Here is a 21,567-nt window from a genome sequence, read left to right on the forward strand (position 1 = left end):
CTACCTGATACCAGATTTATTAACACCTGGTAAAAAGCTAATCACCTGAATTGTGAATCCCAACATTTACATGAAAAAATAAAGAATTCAGGATGAAACTCAAAGCAGTTTCATGATCCAACAAAAACCAAAATCCCCTCCCTCTCAGAAAATATTTGCTCTTTAGCCACCAAACCCAGTTTAATAACAGCAGCTCACCTTTCGACTTCAGCCCTCTGATTAGGATTGGTAATAGCAGCAATATACTGCATTATGTACTTGCTGGCCTCGGTCTTTCCTGCACCACTTTCTCCTGCAATGAAATGAGCATAAATCTTTCTGACACCTGCAAATTAAGCTGCCAGACCATAAGTGGACAAAATTACCACTGAAAACAGTTTTCAACTTTTACAGTGAACATATTAAACACAAATCTGTCCTTTTATGGTCAACGATGCCGCAGACCAAGACCCATATGAAAAGCCTGAATTAGAGCTTTATAGTGCTTCATAGTGAATTTAATGATTTTTATTCTGTCAGAAACAAAATGTTCAAATGAATCACACACACACAATGAAAGGTGCTTAAATGTTTTAGAGCCATTATTTGTTTGAAGTAACATGACGCCAGGATTTGGATGGTCTCAATTCCTGTTCCGACCACCGAGAGGTGCTTCGTTCTCTTTCCTCTATGCTGCCTCACAGCACAGCCTAACATCATATGGAACTTTTGATTTAAGAAAAACATATTTCTTAAAAATAAGTTTCAAAGTAGGAAATGATAAGATATAAATTCTTTACACCATTCCTTTGAACATGTCTAGTACACAAAGCATTTTTGTGCTCTTGTCAAAGTTTTCCTATCCGATCCACAGGGGTTTCCTGTGTTACCTGAGATGACAATACAAGTGTCTTTGTTCCTCCTCTTCATGGCTTTGTATGCGGCGTCAGCGATGGCAAAGAGGTGGGGGGGTCTCTCGTACAGCTCACGGCCCTTGTACTGTTCTATAGTGTCCCGACCATAAATGTTCATGGCACGGTAAGGGTTAACGGACACCACCACTTCTCCAATGTAGGAGTAGATCCTCCCCTTCTCAAACCTAAAACACAAAAGGCAGATAAGGTGGAATTCATTTAAATGTTATGAAAAAAGGGGAGTCTTTTTTCCCCTCTCTGTCCAAGAAGAATTAAACTATTTTTTTTTATTTCATTTATAATTAAAATAGAAAAAAAACAATACTAACAAATAAAATGAGGTTTCTCAAACCAAGAAAATGAAAAGGGAACAAAAAGAAGGAAACTTATGTTATCTGCCCCATTTGAACTAAAATGACATTTTTACAATGAAATAACAATAATTGTAAATTGGCCTATACAAAGTAATTGCGTGACTGGTTAGCTAACTTGAGTTCAATTTTTAAAGAAGAACAAAAAAATTAATAGTAATAATAATTCAAAAAGCAAAATGATTTTTGCACATACATAGATACATTAACTCATTCACTGCCATTGACGACTAAAGTCGTCATTTTAGATCCAACCGTTCACTGCCAATGACGACTAAAATCGTCATTTGCATTTTTTTTACTGTTTGAGCATCGGAACGAGCCCCCGCGCTGAGAGAACAAACATCTCAGCCTTGAAGCCGATCTTCATCCGCATACGTCACAGATCACATGATCAGGGAGCAACACATCCATGTGTTTGGAGATCGTTTTGGGCCGTTCCTGTAAAAAAAAGTGAGGCATGAACCGGAAAAGCGTCTGCCGATCACAATTCGACAACGGATTAGGAAAGAACAGATAACTCTCGAAACACGCGGCTTCTTCCTGATGTAAGAGGTGAGTCTCCGCTTTTTGGTTGTTTTGGCATCGACATCATGCTAGCGCGCAACGTTCTGTGACTCTTAAAAAAAAACTGTAAAAACGGTGAGAAACGCTGGCAGCGAAGGCCGTTAGTGATCAGGAAACGGCTGGCAGTGAATGAGTTAAAGTGCATCGCATGCCCATATTGTGAGATAGTAGTGGAGTCATTTTCTAACACACTCCTAGTCATAACAACTCATATGTCATTCACAAGATATTGTAAAAAACATGGTCTTAGTTTGATGATCTGAATTGCAATCACACAGGCAGGAGACCAAGGACAAAGAACTTAGTGGAATAGTTTGGGAACAATCATCTCATTCTGAATGTGAACTAAAAGGAGATGCCTGTGAATTTTAGAAGAAGAAAGAATATGTCAGAAGTTTCCATCATGGAAGGACTGGATTTGGTGGAGGAATATAAAGCCTTCTGTGTTCACCTGGACAACTGACTGGAGACACAACAGTGAAGCTGATAACAAGAAGGGACAGAGCAGAAGAAGCTGAGATCCTTCAGTGTTTACAGCAGGATCCTCTATATATCTATGAGTCTGTTGTGAAGAAAGCATTCTCATCTGCAGTCATCTGTTGGGCCAGAGGCATCAGAGCCAGTAGTTGCTAAGAGATGAACAAGCTGTCATAGAAGCCTAGTTCTTTTCGGGACAGATTTGAAGTTGACTGGACAAAGTGGAATATCACATATAATAGTGAACATGGAGGACAGCCATAACCATCTAGTTCACAAGATGGTAACCAAGGTTCACTTTAAAGTTTTCACAATAGTCAAAACAGACATTTGACAACCGCTTTAGATTGATGCTCCAAGACCTGTTCAAAAACAAATGAGTTTACTGCAACAACCCCAGAGCATAGAGGACTTAAACTTTATCCTTGAGTCAGCATCTTATTTTGAATCAAAACATATTCACTTCTGGCAAATCTTCAGACTTTTTTTTTTTTATAAGTTGGGTTTTGTTTATCTGGCAGTACTTCAGAACTTAAATGACAGATTTTATTCAAGTATTTTGGAAAAATAAGCTTCTGGTGAGGCAGCAGCAGAGGTTTAAGAGTTGTGGAGAAAGAGTTCATTCTTCTTTGGAGAGAAACAAAAATGCTAGAAGTGTTTAGAGAGGAAGGGAGTTGGTCTGTTAGCCTCATGCTGTGAGAATCAGAGAAATAAAAAGGTTGTATAGTTCCAAGAAAGATGTTGGAGGCCTTAGGTAAGACAGGAAGAAGAATAAATAACATCTGGTACGTGTATGCAAAAATAACTATAGATCAGCGGCTGTCACTTTAGCTTTTATAAATAATGTGAATATTAGCTCACCGGAAAATAGTTTGATTATAAAAGTTTACTTATTTTATTCTAGTAAATGTTCCATTAGCTCATCACCTCTTCTGTTTTTGGCTAAAAACAGAGTAATAAACATCAGTGGAAATATGAGCTAATTCCTAATTTATACTTAAAATTTGTCATTGAGTGTTTTAAAAACGGACAACCCAAAAAGACAAAGTTCTAATTTTTTTGGATCTAAATGTGATAAAATATGTCCCCCAAAACAAAACCGGTCAGGTTATTCCACGGGAAGATTGGACAGTCTCAGGTGCACCAGGGCTCTGTTGTGTGGTCACGCATAAAGATGAAACACAACCTGTTGATAAGCCGTTTAGCTCCCCTTTCATTACTTTGTTGGTGATGTAAGTTCTTCAAGCTTGGTTCATCACAATTGTAGAGTTTACTACACATTCAGTTGGAGATACTGAAAATGACCAATCAGATTAACCTATGAGGCTTAGATCACGTATAAATATCCCGGATACTTGTATATCAATCTAAGTTCATACACCAACCTGTTTGGTCTAATTTTAATCCAAAGATTAATGTTTAATTTAAATAGTTAAATTGTATAGCAAAATTTATTTTGAATCAGAAGCTAGGAATCTTTGCTTTTCAATAACCAGATATATTATACCTTTTCTGTGGTTCGTTTCAATAATGAGGCAAGTTTAAAAATGAAGAAATTTTATTACTAACAATTTTAAACTTAAAGATTTGAAACGACAATTATAAACGACAATTCATGGATGACAGTTTAATGACAATGTTTAACAGCTTTGATATTAAACTTGTTTTAAAAGGCAAACCTGTGGCTGGATGGAAGCTAATTTGGAAATACGAGTTTGGATGCATGAATGGAATTATCAGAAGATTTCTTTCAGAGAGAGAGGAAGCGTTCTGAATGGAAATGATGTTTTGCAGCTAACTTGAGTTTTTACTTAGAGAAAACAGCATCAAGTACATTCTGTCGAAGTCTACCTCACCCAATCAGAAGACCCCCTTTAGGATCTGAAGTGTCCAGGTGGAGATGGGTTTCCTCACGGCACGAGGTTGGTAGAAAAACCTCTAGCACGACCAAATCGGTCCTGAGATGTCTCCTTGGGCCACTCGACTGGTGGAACTATTTGCTTCTCAAAGTCCGTAACTCTGAAGGAGTTTTTGCATATTAACTTGACTCAGAAATCAATAACTCTGGGTAGAGTTTTCGTCAGCTGGTTACAGTTAAGTTTATTCTTAGCTATTCTTGTCGGAGTGACAGAACAGCACGAGAGGTTAGGGACGGCAGTTCCCTTCCTCAGTGATGTTGGTTCAAGAACTGAACATGAAGCTGTGATGGTTAGTTTTACAAAGCTCTCAGGACACTCTCACTCTCTCAGCAAGAAAGCTTGGTCATGCGTCAAAAACATGTGTTGCAGTTATTGTTTATCTGGACTCTGTGTTAGATGGATAAGGTGAAACTGACCTTCTTTGCTGAACACATCTTTTACTGTCATCAACCATAATCATAATTAGTCATTATTATGCCCAAAGCATAGTAATTCATTTCATGTAATTAAAATACCTTGATATTGAACCAAGTGATCATTTATGATGATTATAATAAACAGTAATAAAATCAATGAGTTTTATTAATATTATTATCTAATTATTATCATCATCATGAACTTGAAGTGTCCTCCTCCTGGGACGGAACAGCAGCAGATAGGTGATATGTTCTTCCAGAAATCATGGCTCCTTGGTTAATCTGTGGATTTAAAAGTACTGTTTGACCCAGCTTGACCCAGCTGGGTAAATGTGACCTTTGCCACAAATTAGAGAACCTTGATGATGCTACACAATGAAAGACACTTGTAGCTTTGGGGTCAGTGATATTGCTGCTGTGGTTTATTAGCTGCTGTTAGCAAAAACCAGAAGATCTAACTTATCTGTTTGTATTTAGACTTGTTGGGAGCTGTAGAGCGTAACTGAGTGTCCAACATTTTGGATGGGTCTCCTCACTGTCCAAAGTCATTGCTGAGTGAATAACTATGCCCGTTATTGTGCAGTCAGCAGGTTGCAACAACCGGCGTACTGTTGAAAACAGATCACATGGGATTACTATTGATGACATAATGGCGGCTCGCCATTATGGCATCTCTCATAGGCAGCGCCTGTCCATGGGGCGTCTACGTATGTATGTCTGTGGTAATTACACGTATTCTCACGCATCTGCACAATCAGAAATCCTCTGGGTCAATGTTCTGCTCTAAACTTTGCGTCTGGCTTTGTGGCTTTTATTATTTGGAGACGTTTGTTTGTGTTTTAGCAAGCCCTTTCCCCCTGACTGCCGACCGGAGTTCTCTTTATCCTGTCTTTGTTGAGAAAAAGGCCAAACCTTATTGGTAATATTGTAAATGGTAGGAAATGAGCCACCTCTAGATAGAATTTAAATTATTTTACATTAAATATAAAATAAATAAAAGTGCATCTGAGACATGCATTTCTAGCTCTTCAAATGGATAGAGTGATAGGGATAGATATTGGAAAGTAGGAAGGTATTTTAAATTGATGTATTTAACTGATAAATAGCTTCCTAAACATTTGAATTGTCGAAATGGAAAGAAATTGCGATCATGATTTTGCAACAAAAAAATATCTGATATGACCCCAAAATTCAAACAAAAAGACAAGGGATGATGGATGATAAAAGGGCTGCAGAATGCCTGTAAGAAAAAAAAACCTTATATAGATGCTTTTTAAAGCAAAGAACAAGTGAAGCAGAAAATAGGTACAAAAAATACAAGAATACATTAGTTAAAATAATAAGAAAACAAAACAAAAAAGGATTATAATAGCAATTTATTAGACAAAAATAAAAATAATATCAGAGCAATTTGGGGAATACTAAATAGTGTAACAAAAAGAAATAAAACAGCTTCAACTGTTCCGCAATACTTTGTAAATGGACAGTCGGAAATTAGTGAAACTAGCACAATAGCAAACGAATTTAACCATTACTTTACTAGTGTGGGAAAAAACTTAGCAAACAACATTCCTAAAAGAACTAATTATAACATCAGTGGAAACATAACAAGTAATAAAAATAGTATACTTCTGAGTCCAGTAAATAGCGATGAAATAAGAATCATTGTAAATAAATGCATCAATAAAAGAACTACTGACTGTAACGATCTAGACATAACATTAATAAAAAATATAATAGAAAATATCATCCATCCCTTCACTTACATATGTAATTTATTTTTCACAACAGGGACATTTCCAGATAACATAAAAATAGCAAAAGTCATATCGATATACAAAAGTGGTGAAAACACATTTTTTCCCAATTACAGACCAATAGCCTTATTGTCACAATTTTCAAAAATATTAGAAAAACTATTTATTACTAGGCTAGATGAATTCCTGACGAAAGAAAATATATTAAACGACAGTCAATATGGTTTTAGAACTAATCTTTCAACTTCCATGGCACTAATGGAACTTACAGAAGAAATATCAGAAGCCATTGACAAAAATAACCATTTCATAAGTATTTTTATTGATTTAAAAAAAGCGTTTGATACAGTAGATCATGAAATTCTTCTTTAAAAAAACTTAGTAAATATGGTATTCAAGCAATGGCTCTAAAATGGTTAACAAGTTATTTGAATGATAGGAAACAATATGTACAAATAAATGACATTAAATCAAATCTACGTGATATTACTTGTGGGGGTACCACAAGGGTCAGTACTGGGTCCGAAACTATTTATTATGTATATAAATGATATTGCCTCTATATCAAATATATTAAAATGTATTCTATTTGCAGATGACACTACCTTTTATTATGCAGGAGATAATATCAAACAGATGGTAGAAACAGTACAAACTGAGATGAAAAAATAAAAGTATGGCCTGATGGGAATAAACTCTCATTAAACACTGATAAATCATGTTTCATGATATTTAGTAAACATAACTCAAATGATACAAGTCTATTGAATATAGATGATATTAATATTACAAGAGTAAAAAAAGTAAAATTTTTGGTAGTTATAATCGATGAAAATGTATCTTGGAAGCCACATATAAACAATGTGAAAACTAAAATAGCTAAAACAATTGCAATGTTATATAGAGTAAAATGGTCACTGGATGATAACTCCCTAAATTTATTATATAATTCACTTATTGCACCATATTTGAACTGTTGTATAGAAATCTGGGGCACAACATACAAAACTTATACAAATTCTATCTATATATTGCAAAAAAGCAATAAGAATCATTACAAGGAGTAATTACAGAGATCCATCTAACCCGTTATTCATAAAAACAAAAACATTAAAATTCTATGACCTAGTAGACTACAATATTTCTAAATTAATGTATAAGGCAAACAAAAAAAACCTTCCGAAAAATTTACTTAGAAGATTTAGAAAAAGACAGAGTAAATATGAACTAAAAGAACATGAATTATTTATAATACCTAAGTATAGAATCATTATAAAGGAACGCTGTGTCTCTATATATGGAGTTAAAATATGGAATAAGCTAGGTAATGTAATCAAGGATGCGAAAACAATATTTACTTTCAAAAAACTAGTTAAAATGAAATACTGGAATCATATAGGTGCAAATCAATTAAATATATATATATATATATATATATATATATATATATATATATATATATATATATATATATATAACTAAATAAATAAAGCTATAGAAGATGTGTGTAGGTATATTCATGTGTGTATGTATAAATTTGTATGTATGTGTAGTGGAGACGTGTGTATATCTATATGTATAAATTAAGTATGTGCGACCAATAATACCTATGACACTATCTACATTCTAGCTATTTATGTGTTTGCTAAGGTCCATTAGCTTGAATTTGACTGAATTCAAATACATTTTTGCTATGCATGTACACCTAGTGAAGACAACTGTGTCATTTAAAATTGATCCAGTTGTTTATGAGATATTTTGCCAACAGTAAAAAAAGGCGTAACACAATATAGGGGCTTGTCTGAACGTGTGCAATAACATATCTATGAAACATTGCCAATGTTAACCCAAGTACTGTTCCAATCCTTACATAACATGGCAAGTACGCACAAAGTTCCCAGATGAGTTCTTTCTCTACTCATTATGGAGGATAAACCAATGCATCCTCCTGTGGACTTGGGTTACCAAAGTATCCCATAATGCATTGCATCACAAACTGTTAGAACTACACCCCGAACAGAAAATGTCAAAGAAAGATAACTGCATCGTTTTCTATTAAATACAAATAATTAAATTTGAATAAATAAATAAAATGTTGTCTTTCATTGTAGATCTTGGTGTGAAACCTGTAAATTTTGCTGTGTTTTTGGGTTTCTTCTGACTTTTCAGGATATCTTAAAAGGCTAATTAGCTAACCCACCATCAAAATAAAACCAGCATTGCCATAAACAGCTCTGTTGATTAAAACAGCTTTGTTTTTCCCCATTCTATTAAGGAAATGCTGGTATTTTATCAATTTTGATAAAAAGTGTTGCAAATATTAAACAAATACAAAGTATTCACTTATATTTTTTTTTACTAAAGGGACAAACTAGACCTTTTTTTAAATTTAACCATAGAAAAAAACAGGATGGTTTTGTTTCAAATGCTATCCTCATCCTCCCATACTTGATAGAGCGGACTTTGTGCCGTATACTAGCCAAGAACATACTTGTCAAGTGTGCAAGACCGTACTAGCGTACTTTGGTATTGTGAAACTGCCTAAAAAATGGTGCTATGTGTAACATTTTGAGTATGTGTTAGGGGTGGCATTTAGCTAATACAAGATAAAATTTTAGCTCACTATCAGTAAGACTGAATTAGCTTTAATCACTTATGTGTCTCTATGCTTACAGAGGCCTAAAATAATGCTAATGTCAATCAAAACATGCAAGCGGTCATTTATCAAAATTTGAATGACAAATAGTAAAGTTGAGTTAAATTTCATTAGTGAATTTCAGAATAGAAGTATTCAAGGCTCCATTAGCTGTAACAGAGCATTATTACAATGTAGTTAACTGGTTAATTGATGTTAATGCTGTAACCGGGTAAAATAGTTTTGCCCAGTTACTGCTTCAATTCCTTTGGCTGGAAACACGTTAGTTTCCTTACATTGAACTAAACCTTTTTTTTATTAAAACCATGGTCTCCAGAACGCGCTTATAAGCACGCAATCGCAAGCAGCGCTATGTGTATTTAAGCCCAGATGGTCCGCTGCGCAATAAGTTCTGAGTCTGATGGATATTTCAGCGGTCATCCCACGGTTTACTTTTGTTCATAAATGTAACAAGTGTGGGACTTTTGTTGTGCGTCAGAATTATATTAAAAAGAGTAGATGGAAAAAACGTTATTATTTATAGAGCGGGGGCAAATGTTTGTGGGCATTGGGGGGGTTGAAGAAATTTTTGAAAACGTGCATCCCTGCAATGTAATGATCCTGTAATGTTTAATGTTTGATGCAAAAATCAAAGAAACAAGATCCAGAGATCTTTATGACAGTAGGCTGTTGCAGTGATCAGAATGCTGACAGTAAACAGCTTATCTGGATGTTAACAGCCAACAAAACCAAAGAAAACTTTCCACTTTCTGCATCTATTAATGTAAATCTGACATAAAGTGACAATGCAACCTTCCAGTTGCAATAGAAAAAGCCCTATTGTGCCATTTATCTCCTCAGTCAGGAGGCTGCTGTGTGCTTGCTCCATTGTCCACATGTCAATCGGAGGTCTTTGTCTAGGTCCCCCATCCATGGGCCAGCACCACAAGCTGCCCACCCCATCTCACACGTACAATAGTTTTGGTGTTGATGCTTTACATGATGGGAGGGCTGAATATGAGACTTCAACAAACGTATGTGAAGGAAACAGGATTAGCTGATGAAAAGATAACTTAGAATGGGATTTTCAGTTTGCTGCTCTTCCAAATTTTACTGACGAATAGAAAACACAACAGAAACACAAACTTCTTTCACCACACTTGGCATTTGAGAATATTTGGACCTGAACTGAATAAAATATAACATTTACTAGTGCATACCACCCAAAAAAAAAATAGAAATCACAAAACGTGTGGAAAATGTCAACGTAATTTTTTGTAATTTACTTATATAATTATTTAATTTCATCAATAAAATTATGACCAAAATTAATTTGATCAAGCTCGAATAATTGCTTTCTTCTGACTGACTGTGTTACGGTGAAACCAGTCAGCTCCAAAAGATGGAGGGAAATGCAGGCAGTATTTTTACTTTTGTTATCAGGAGAGACATCTCTGGGGGGGTTAAAAGTCTGCCCAAAACAAAACATGTACGAAACAACATACAAATAAACCAAACAACAATGAAATCATTAAAGTTGGAAGAAGTGTTTAGATCATTGAATGAGTTACTGTAATTCCCCCACCTCCAAGTTCATCAAACAAACATTCATCTTCATCCCACGGCATCAAGTTGATTAAGATGGAAGAAAAAAAACGAGAGGCCAAGGTATTCAGTTGTCAACTGAAACAGAGATGTGATCCATCTGTTGCCATCTCATCTAGTAGGATTTAGACAACAGCTTCCTGGATCATAGTCATGCTTGCTGAATGTGATTCAGTATCTACACTGAACAAAAATATGAACGCAACACCTTTGTTTTTGCTCCCCATTTTTCATGAGATGGACTTAAAGATCTAAAATTCATTCCATATACACAATATTACCATTTCTCTCAAACATTGTTCACAAATCTGTCTAAATGTGTGATAGTGAGCACTTCTGCTTTGCTGAGATAATCCATCCCACCTCACAGGTGTGCCACAGGTGCATTTTAGGTGCAGTTTAGCATTGAGCATGTTTGGAATGTGCTTGACCGGCGTATACGACAGCGTGTACCAGTTCCCACTAATATCCAACAACTTTGCACAGCCATTGAGGAGTGGACCAACATTCCACAGGCCGCAACTGACAATCTGATAAACTCCATGCGAAGATGTGTTGAACTGCACGAGGCAAATGGTGGTCACACGAGATACTGACCGGTTCTGAGTCCCCAGACCCCCAATAAAGCAAAAAACTGCACATTCCAAGGTGGCCTTTTATTGTGGGCAGTATAAGGTACACCTATGCACTACTCATGATGTCGGATCAGCATCTTGATGTGGCACACCTGTGAGGTGGGATGGATTATCTCAGCAAAGCAGAAGTGCTCACTATTACACATTTAGACTGATTTGTGAACAATGTTTGAGAGAAATGGTAATATTATGTATCTGGAAGGAAGTCCATCACATGAAAAACCGGAGCAAAAACAAAAGTGTTGCGTTTATAAACAGTCGTGTGGCTATCGTGACCCAGGGATTTGTTTTATCTGTGTGCTATCTAAATCCTTCTAAATGAAATGGGAACACATGGATCTCCACCTCTGTTTCAGGTGACAACAAAATTCTCTCTCTCCCAGGTTGCTTTGCTGCCATAGTTGAGACTGCAACACGCCCCCTACTTTTTTGTTGACAGTCATTAGCATTCATGCCACCAGTCTCAAACTAAACAAACTTAGCTTCAGTGCAGAGTTTACCTGCAAGTTGCCGACTTTGAAGCCCAGAATCAAGATTTCACCTGCTCCGTAATCCATTTGCTGTCGAAGGGGAAAGCACACTAACCAACCTCCAAAAGGGAAAGGATTAGAGAGACATGCTCAAGTTAAAATATGATTCTCTGGGTGATGCAGAGCTTCCATCTTTCCTCCCCGACACACTAACCCAACTTCTGGCCAATCTGCTCAAATGCTCTCCATGTTCGCCAGCACATAGGTGAGGAACTGGTGTCTTTGATGAAGATGAACAAAACAACAGTCACTGATGACCACCTTCCTTAGCTCACAGCCTAACCCCAGATACAGATGGTCCAAGAAGAGATGCAGGTATCTGGATTGAACCAGTAAATCAGTCTAGCAAACTGAGCTTGAATTATTGTGGTTTTTATGCACTTTTTCTATTCCAAGGTATCGACTGTTAGTAGTTGAAAGACTGCATTTTCATTTCAGGAAATTATTAGTATTATTTCATGAAATTTTCTTTTAACTGTTATTCTGTGAAAAAGGATTTACAAAAAAGAGACATAAAAGGGAGGGGCTCAAATGCAATAAAGTCTTCAACAGCTGTGCTTAATAGCAAAAACGAATAAATAACAATTTTGAGTACCTGTCCACTGTAGTGACCATTATGCATCAAAGGGTTAATATTATGTGTGCTATATTGTTATTGTTTTAGTTATGTTTGTTATTTAGTTTCTGAACGGTGAAGGTCCATAACAACAGTTTGGTAATTCCACTTGAGGCTTATGTAATCATTTTTGAATTAGTCCCGGTAATACCATACACTGTGGAGAAAGCTAGACCATATAAAAATCTGGATACCGCCCAAGCCTAATGTGCACAGTTGCAGTCAATTTTTCCATAAACATTGAGTTTTTCCCATGATTTTGTCCCAGTTTTTCATTTTGGCCCCTCACCTAATGTGTCATGCATGTTTTGTTTAGGATGGAATTATAAACAAGTTGTTACATGTTGTGTCCTTGGGCAAGTCACTTCATCCACCTTGCCAGCTGGTGGTGTTCGGAGGGACCGGTGGCGCCTGTGTATGGCAGACTCACCTCTGTCAGTGTGCCCCAAGGCTGCTGAGGCTACAATGTAGCTCATCACCACCAGGGTGTGAATGACTGATTGTGTTGTAAAGTGTCTTGGGGGGATCCAGGACGCTAGAAAGCGCTATATCAAATACAGGCCATTTACCATTTTTTAAACCATTTTACTAAAGCGATGAGCTCAGTCTCCTGACATGTTACCTCTGCCTACATTTCTCTCCATCTTTTGAAGGGGACTGACTTCCCTGACACACAACCACTGAATATAATAAATATAAGGAGCTGAAAGATGCTTTTGGATGTAAATCAGTTCAAAAAGCAGAAGAGATTTTATAGGTTTCATTCCTCCTTCATCCTCTTGTCCAGAAGGAAGGAAATGAACTGGTCTGACCTGCAGCCATGTGATTTCCTTTCATAAAAGCTCATTTAAATCCCTGTCAGGAAATAACCAGGATCACACAGAACAGAGAGAAAGGAATGGAGAGATAAAGATTAGAGATTAAACATGGAAACAGAAATTATTCATTCCAACATCTCTAGCAGTCCGTTTTTGAATGATAGTTTGGTCAAATATCTCAGAAAATGTTTCTTATCTTATTCGTTACTTCATGAAACTTTACAAACTAAAGACAAGTTGTTTTAATAAATGCCCTGTATTTGTATAGCACCTTCTTAGGTTTCTACAACTATGGGCAGACCGATATATCGGCCGACTGATATATCGGGCCAATAATAACTTCTTCTATATCGGCCAAAATATTTTTTTAAAGCTGGGGGGAAAAAATTTATATATATATATATATATATATATATATATATATATATATATATATATATATATATATATATATATATATATATATCAAGCACCTGTGTGGCCAACTGCCACCACTAGTAGACTGAAAGAAGGACAGAAGGACCACAACACACCATTTTTTTTAATGTTTCAAGTTTGTTTTACATTTGAAGTTCAATAAATAATAAGAAATGTAATCAATGTGCTGCTAAAATGTGTGTGTATATATATATATATATATATATATATATATATATATATATATATATATATATATATGTAAATCGGCCTTATTGACCTCAACTTTTACATATCGGCAGTGGTATCTGCAACAGAAAAACAAACATCAGTCTACCTCTACTTCTGACCTTAATTGAACCCCTGAAAAAGGGCTTATTTTGATCTTGCTGAGTTGTTGAAAAATTTAACCGGCAAATGGTAACATCTAATACTCTAGATCCTAAACTGTTAAAACAGCTAAACCCAGTCAGAAAAGGTTGGCATTAGCTTACAATCAGCTTAAGATGGTGGAGGCTCCTTAGATCTGTGACATTTTAAAAACCAATTAAGACAGGAGCAGCAATGTGTTTAAGGTTTGTAGAAACAGCAAAATGGGCACGACCAAATAATTCAGACATAATGCGAATAAAACACAATGCCTATCTAGGGAACTGCCCTTAAAATATCAGAGATACCCAAATACTACCCACACAATAGGGCTGCACAATATATCGAAAAATTATCATCATCGAGATAACAGGATGTGCGATGGGCCCATTGCAAAGCACATCAAAAATGGCGATAAATGTTTGGTTCAAACATCTCCATCCGTGTCATACATCAACTTTTTGTAAACCAGCTCTGTTTTTTACGCGGAAGTATTATTTGACCAATCAAATGTAGCCCTTCTGGTATGCGGCCAATCAGATGGATCCGTTCACGTAATATGCCCGTCCCCTACACAGACCCTTAGGATGGAAAGCAACACCCGAACTGAGTATGCGGCGCTGTTCCCTTGTTTGTCATGCTGGCTCAGAGCAACAAACACACTTTGTGCTGAGGTTTCTGGAATCAGCGCTGCTTTCAAACGTGAACGTGAGTCTGCTCGGTGTCGTTAATCATTTTTACCGGGCTGACTCCGACACGTGCCGGTGAACCAACCCACCTTCATGTCGCTAGTATTCCACCGGGTGGTGATGTTAGCCCCAGGCTCCAGTTAGCTTCCAGCTAAAAGGCTACAGAACTCTCCTCCCAGTCCCACCCTGCTAAAGAGGGCCTGGAAAAGTTCCCCCACACATCAAAGTGATTTTTCATTTATGAGCTTTTATAACCTTGTTAATCAGGATAGTTGATTTGCTGCTGCACATAAACTGTCAGTCAGAAGCTCTGCTAGCCGGTTATCTAAGAGGAGCTAGTTCAATTTGTTAGCTTGTTATCAGAATCATAGTTGCAGTTTCATCCTCTGAGCTGCTTTTTAAGATCTAGGTAAACTTGTTCAATTTGGGGTTAAAATCAAAGGTTTTCACATATGTTCCATGTAGTTTTTTGCCAGTTCCTCTTCTGAAAGGCAGACAATAGTTTTTCTCTTTCCCTCAAAAAATCTTAATTTTCTCCTAGTTTGGCCCAGCACAGATCACTTCCCAATAGCAGCAACAGCCTTATATCATAACCACATATGTGGAGAAAATGTTCAGTAGCAATGAGAGAATTTGCTGTTGCATTTAAGTGATGTTAACTATTATTTAACATTTAAACTTATTTTCTGATTTTTTTTTTATTTAATCAAAAAACCCTGGTAAGGGATGTTTTTCTGTATTTGGAGCATCAGAAAAGGTTTTACGGTGGTGACTGCATGCATGCAGTTTGCTGTTTTGCTGCGAGTACAGTAGCAGATGCAGCTGCATATTTTTTCAATAAAAATGTTATGTTGTAATGGAATTCATGCATTAGTTTTTGTTTGCTTTGAACCCAGAGCAGACATCACACGCCAGACGACATCAACACTGCATACTTTAGTATTTGTTCATTTATCGTGAGTAATATCGATATCGCAATATTAAGCACTGTTGTTGAATATCGCATGTTTTCCTAATATCGTGCAGCCCTACCACACAAGCTGGTGAAAAAACATTCTGCATGTAAACATTCACGTCACTCTGCCCTCAGAATTACAGAGCAAAGCAGGACACAACCGCTGTCTCCAATCTTGTTTGGGTGGGTCTGTTTTATGGTTAACTCAGGGAGGAGCAGAAGGGAACCATAACATTTTCTCACCAGCAAGGCTCCATCTCCACACAAGGAAGAAACAGTAAATGTGACTGGGATAATGATGGAAAAAGCCACTCTCGATACCAGTGCAGTTATAGCATTAATAATACTTTTTCTCTGAAGAATCGAAGATTGGTTCCGTTTTACCACAAAATTACTTCATGGCAGGAGCGTGATCTGAAAATGACTGTAATAAGATGTACTAAAGCTGTAATCAAAGCTTCTTCATACAAAGAGCATGTCTTAGCTTTACCACTAAATCCAAATTTACTGTGACATCTTAGTTTTAATTACAGTGAGTGGTTTGAGAAATATTACCTTCTAGAACAATGTGACAACCCTTCAGCATACCGATTGTTGCTCATTCCTTAAATGTTAATGGACCCAGCAGTGACTCTGCTGAAACTCTAAGCTGGTGTGATCTGTAGGAATCAGTCATTGCCTGCCACTAAATAAAAACAGAGACATGTTTAGGAGCTGCTAATGCTGGCAGCTCCGTGTAAAGCCGGGCAGACACTGTGCGACTTTTTCACTCGCAGCGTTCAGCTTCAGCTCAAACTGTACAACTTCCTCGCAGAGCAGATCTCACGAGCCAGGCGCTCACACTGCACGACCCAGTTCTCGCATGCGACCTGACTGCTCACACTGTACGTCTGGTAGCAACACGTCGGCCCTAAAAATATGCTAAAAATAGCAGTTTTTACTCAACACGTCAGACTTTTTTGTCTTGTCTTGCCTGTTGTCCTTCGGGAGTGATGCAGGAGGACACACAGGGATTTATTGGGGTTGGATGAGGAAAACGAAATAAAGAAAGTAAATCTGTGTTTTGTGATCAGTTTAATGTGACATGAACACGACAAATATGCTTTCTTGACAATCTTTGTGAGTAAAAAAAACATGTAGAAACAAAAACGAACGGCGTGTGTTATTAGGGAAATAGTGAGCGAGCAGCGTCGATGCAGGATTGCGCATGCGCCGTGAGCGGTTCTGATACTTTTTGGGTCGCAGCTGCTCGCAGCGCCGCTTCAACAGTGCGATACCCTCACGAGGGACGAGAAAAATATTAAACACGCCAGAAGTCAGTGCGACCTCACGACTGCTGATCGGCAGCTGGTCACGTGGTGTTAATCGCCTCTTGTAACCCCCTGTACACTACACGACCGCTCGGCGCAAAACTCGCCCCGATGTCGTGGATTCTCGCACGACTGGAAAATCGGCTAAAAAAGTGAAAAAGTCGCACAGTGTACGCCCGGCTTTAAGGAAGTATAGATGACTGAAAACTGTTTGCTCTGTTGTTAGCCGCAAGTTAATTAGGCTGAAAGGCTGTTAGCAAAACTTCTCAGACAAACATGCAGACAAATTCTATTTCAGAAAGCCAGAGTGTAGGGCTGGGCTTTACGGCCTAAAATTTTTAAATTCGATTTACGATTTTTTTCCGATTCTCTCTCCCCCTTAATTATTAATAATAGCAATAAGTACAAATGGAATGAACCTTAAAGCCAATTTTGTATTTTTATTTCTTCACAAGAAAGACAAATGTAACCCTCATTTTTGAGATGAATAATGAATAAATGAACAGCCTCTTGGAATAAAACTGCCACGCTCCACGTCCATCGCAGCAAACACAAACCAGTTCCAAACAGAGGATGATTTATTTAATTTCTTAGGAACAAACTTCCCACTCTCACTGGTGGCCATGGAATCGCTTACTATTGCTGTTCCATGTGCGTGCTGTGACATTGTTGTCGCGGTTATGTGAAACTAACGCTACGGAAGCTTCGGAGGGCCAAAAAGGCACCGTTACATTAAAATTCTATTTACTTTTTTTCTGTCACCCTCAACAAAAATTCGAATTCAATAAATCAATTTATCACCCAGGCCTGCCAGAGTTACTACTGGATGTTCATCTACAACTGATTAATGGTATTCACAGATAACAGAACTTGGCAAATACAAAAAAGATATAATTCAGTCAATTCTGCAGGTGTTAAGCTAAAGATTTGTTTTTGTAGTCGCTAAAAGTGCTTCATAACACAAGTGAAAGATAAAACACACATGCTGTTGCAGTTTTGATAGATATTTTCAAGATTTGACCACAATACCTATTAACTCCATAAGTTCTCTAAATAAGATGCCTTGTGTTTAAAGGTGTCGAACACTCATTTAATAAATATATTTGCAGTGGTCTCTAGTGGAAATGAAAGCCTTGTAAGTGAGCCACATCACAGCTGAGCTTCAGACGACAGAATTTGGAGTCTTATTTCCGGATTTTTGGACATCTTGCCTCTGACTGGATAACAGCAACGTGACAATACCCCTGATGCGTTTTTTGCAATGTTGATGTTTTTTCTCCACAAATACCTCAAACCTGGAGTTCTGCTGTGTGGTGGTGTTGCTAATGCTAACGGTTAGCTTATACTAGTCAAGACATTCTCTGCGGTTTCATGGACGCTCAAACAACAACAAGCTACAATGATGTTCTGCTGAGCTGTGGTGGCCTCATGGAGGGAGCCATCAGCTTGAACACTGCCGCTAACCACTTAAACATTCTCCCTCTCCTGATAATAATATTTTACTCTCTTTGACATTGAATGTGCTACTACTAGTTTACCGTTTAATTATAGATTCACTAAGATGAATACAATAAAGTTTATCTCTCACTTAATAGAATATTTACTAAGAAATCACAATGTAACCATAGAAACACTACTTGGTATATATGTTATGTGTGTGGATGTGTGTGTCTGTGTGTGTGTGTGGGTGTTTGTGTGTTTGTGTGTCTGCTGTCTTCTCGATCTCCAGTGAGTCGTGGTGGATGGCTGCTTATACTGAGCAAGGATCCTCTGGAGGTTTCTTCCTGTTAAAAGGGAGTTTTCCTCTCCACTGTCGCTAAATGCTTGCTTAGTATGAGGACTGCTGTAAAGTCACTGACACCAGTCAGTGCCTCAATGCAATTTGCTGGGTTCCTTATATAGGAAACTTTTTTACTGATTGGCTTAATGAACTGACCTGTATTGGAATGTTTACTGTGTGAAGTGCCTTGAGACGACTCTTGTTGTGATTTGGCACTATATAAATAAACTTGAATTGAATTGAACTGAACAACAGCCTTCCCCCGTCGTGAGTCAAGAAGGGTGAATCCATGACTGTTAAGTGACAGTGTGATGTAGATCTATCAGGATTTTCAAATTCTAGAGTTTCACCGTCTATTTTCTATCAGAAGCTGATGCAGGAGAGAGATGTAGGAGATTTTCATGTTCAGCCTGCATAAAAAAACTTAAAGAGTGACTGATTATAATCAGAAATAAGATCTAACAAAATCTACTTAATTCACCTTTAAATTAATTTGAGGTGATCCAAATGTGTTCCTTTATCCTTCCCTGTAACATCTGTGAGCCATATTAGTGGGAGTTCTGGCAGCACGTGTTATCCATGTGTGCCAAGTTCACGGTCACCATAGGAATTAGGAAGGGCAGAGACATAATCTGAGTCTGTTCCACTTTTATCACAGAGTTCATTACCATCACTGCTCTTGTTTAGAGTCACAGCAGGATCCTTTCAAGCTTATCTCTACAGCTGCCAGGGACGAGCCTGACTTAAAAGAAAATGTAGCATTTTAGCATTATATAACCATGAAAATTGTTTCTAAAAATAATTGATTTCATTCACAGATTAATGCAAGTTCATTTCACAACATTTGAATACAGACAGCATTCAAAGAAAACAAATAACTAACACACACACACACACACACACACACACCTTGAACAGAGAAACAGCAGCAAGCTTCCTAGTCTGGAGGATTTCTCCATCTCCTTCACCAGATGAAAGAGGAAAGGGAAGGGAGGAAGGATTTTTGGAAGAGGTGAGCGGCTCTGAGCCATATTGTTTCATATCAACTCAGGTGGAGAAATGGCCATGACTCAGCTTCAGTGCAACGGAACCTCGTAATACAGTACCGGTAAAACATCATAAGATACCGCTTAGCCATTATCAATGGCTGATTCAAATTCAAATGTAGCACCTGAAGAAGGCACCACACTGACAGAATATTTATATTTTAAATGAGATGCACTAAAATGCCAAAATAATGACTACACACGTCCACAGCACTATCAGACACACATTTATACAGTTTTCCTAGTAAAAAAAAAAAAAAAGAGGTTAATTTGGGAGTTGCTCTTTAAGCAGGATTGTGATGCCCTTTGAACAGAAATTGTTTCGCTGATCATGTATAATATGAGGATCAAGGGCCTTCAAATTCTGTTTTCACAGCAAGGGAGGAATTTCTTTCTTACATACATTAAATAGGGAATGAAAAACACACTGGAAGTACAATATGATTCAAAGGGATATTCCACCCCTAAGTGAAATTTTGTCTATTTCTGTATTCCCCAGACTTAGATACGTGAGAAAAAAGAATTTTGTAACCAGGGGTCTTATTTAGCAAACATTGCGTAGAATCCTTACTAAAACCGTACTTAAGCTCATCAACAACAAAAAAAGTATTTACGACAAGTAGGTTTGCGATCGATCAAACATGGAGTACGCACAGCTGCACGCAATCTCCGCTTCATAAATCAGAAACTATCTAAAATGTTTCACAGCTGCTTTTCAGTCACATCCCTCCCTCACCACTAGCGATGGGTACTGAATTCGATACTTTTTAAAGGTACCGACCGAATTCCATAGGACCGACTGAGCACCGATTCACGTCATTTGAAACGGTGCCTCATTTCGGCACCCGTCCTTCATAACAAAAACTTGCCTAGACAGCTGCGCATGCACGAGAGCGTTATGTCGTCAGTCGCTGCGAGCCAGTTGTAAACAGAGCAGCATGGTAGAAAGAACGAACGCTAAAGCTTGGGTCCACTTCACTAAATGTGATGGGTAACTGGGTGATGATGAAACCAGCGACAACGATCTAAGTGAGACATCCTCATCTTAATCTGCTCCGGTAGGTAAATAAAATGTTCAAGATAACGTTAGCTTGATATGGTAGCTTCCGTTCCGCTAATGGTGCGTTCGCTTTTTCCTCGGAACTCCGAATTTCCGAATAGAAGAACATGAACGCACTCTAAAGTTTGGTTTCACTTTACTAAATGCGACGGGTGACTGGGTGAAGATGAAACCAGCGACAACGATCTAAGTGTGAGGCATCATCGTTTTAATCTGCTCCAGCAGCTAAATAAACTGTTTAAGATAAGGTTAGCTTGATAAATTAGCTTCCATTGCCACCATTGTTATCAGCTAATGGTGCGTTCGCTTTCTCCTTGGAAATTCTAACTTCCCAGTAGGAAAAATCTAATGAAAAAGGACGGCAAAAGAAATGAAGGTACACAGTAAATTTAGTTCACAGTAAAAATGTTTGCTTCAGTTTTATTATCAGCTTATAAAACTACAAGGACGATGTTAAAATAAAAACAGTTGTATGTTATTTATCATGATATTTATCAAATGTGGTTATAGATTGAGAAAAATATATATTTAATTATAAAAGAGAATTAAAATATTAAACACTCAAAAGTATCTAAAATTGGTATCGATTCCTAGGTACCCGGAATTAATACTGAATCGATTTAAATGTCAAAGGTACCCATCCCTACTCACCACAACCACTTACTGCCATAAATAGTCAATGCAAAGTGCCATGTGGATCTC

At 37.4% G+C, this 21,567-nt stretch overlaps 1 protein-coding gene across 1 annotated transcript in view; it reads right to left on the bottom strand.

Moving 5' to 3' along the window:
* The window catches only part of myo1d (myosin 1D), a 142,907-nt gene that overhangs the window by 93,598 nt on the left and 27,742 nt on the right, over positions 1-21,567 (bottom strand). The window contains exons 2-3 of the mRNA XM_015962652.3: positions 870-1,078; positions 199-292 (exon numbers count right to left, since the gene is read on the bottom strand). Of these exons, the coding sequence (XP_015818138.3) occupies positions 199-292; positions 870-1,078 (303 nt within the window). The remainder of the gene's footprint in view (positions 1-198; positions 293-869; positions 1,079-21,567) is intronic.

The sequence above is a fragment of the Nothobranchius furzeri genome, chromosome 16 (assembly GCF_043380555.1).
Source record: "Nothobranchius furzeri strain GRZ-AD chromosome 16, NfurGRZ-RIMD1, whole genome shotgun sequence".
In the NCBI taxonomy this organism is placed as follows: domain Eukaryota; kingdom Metazoa; phylum Chordata; class Actinopteri; order Cyprinodontiformes; family Nothobranchiidae; genus Nothobranchius; species Nothobranchius furzeri.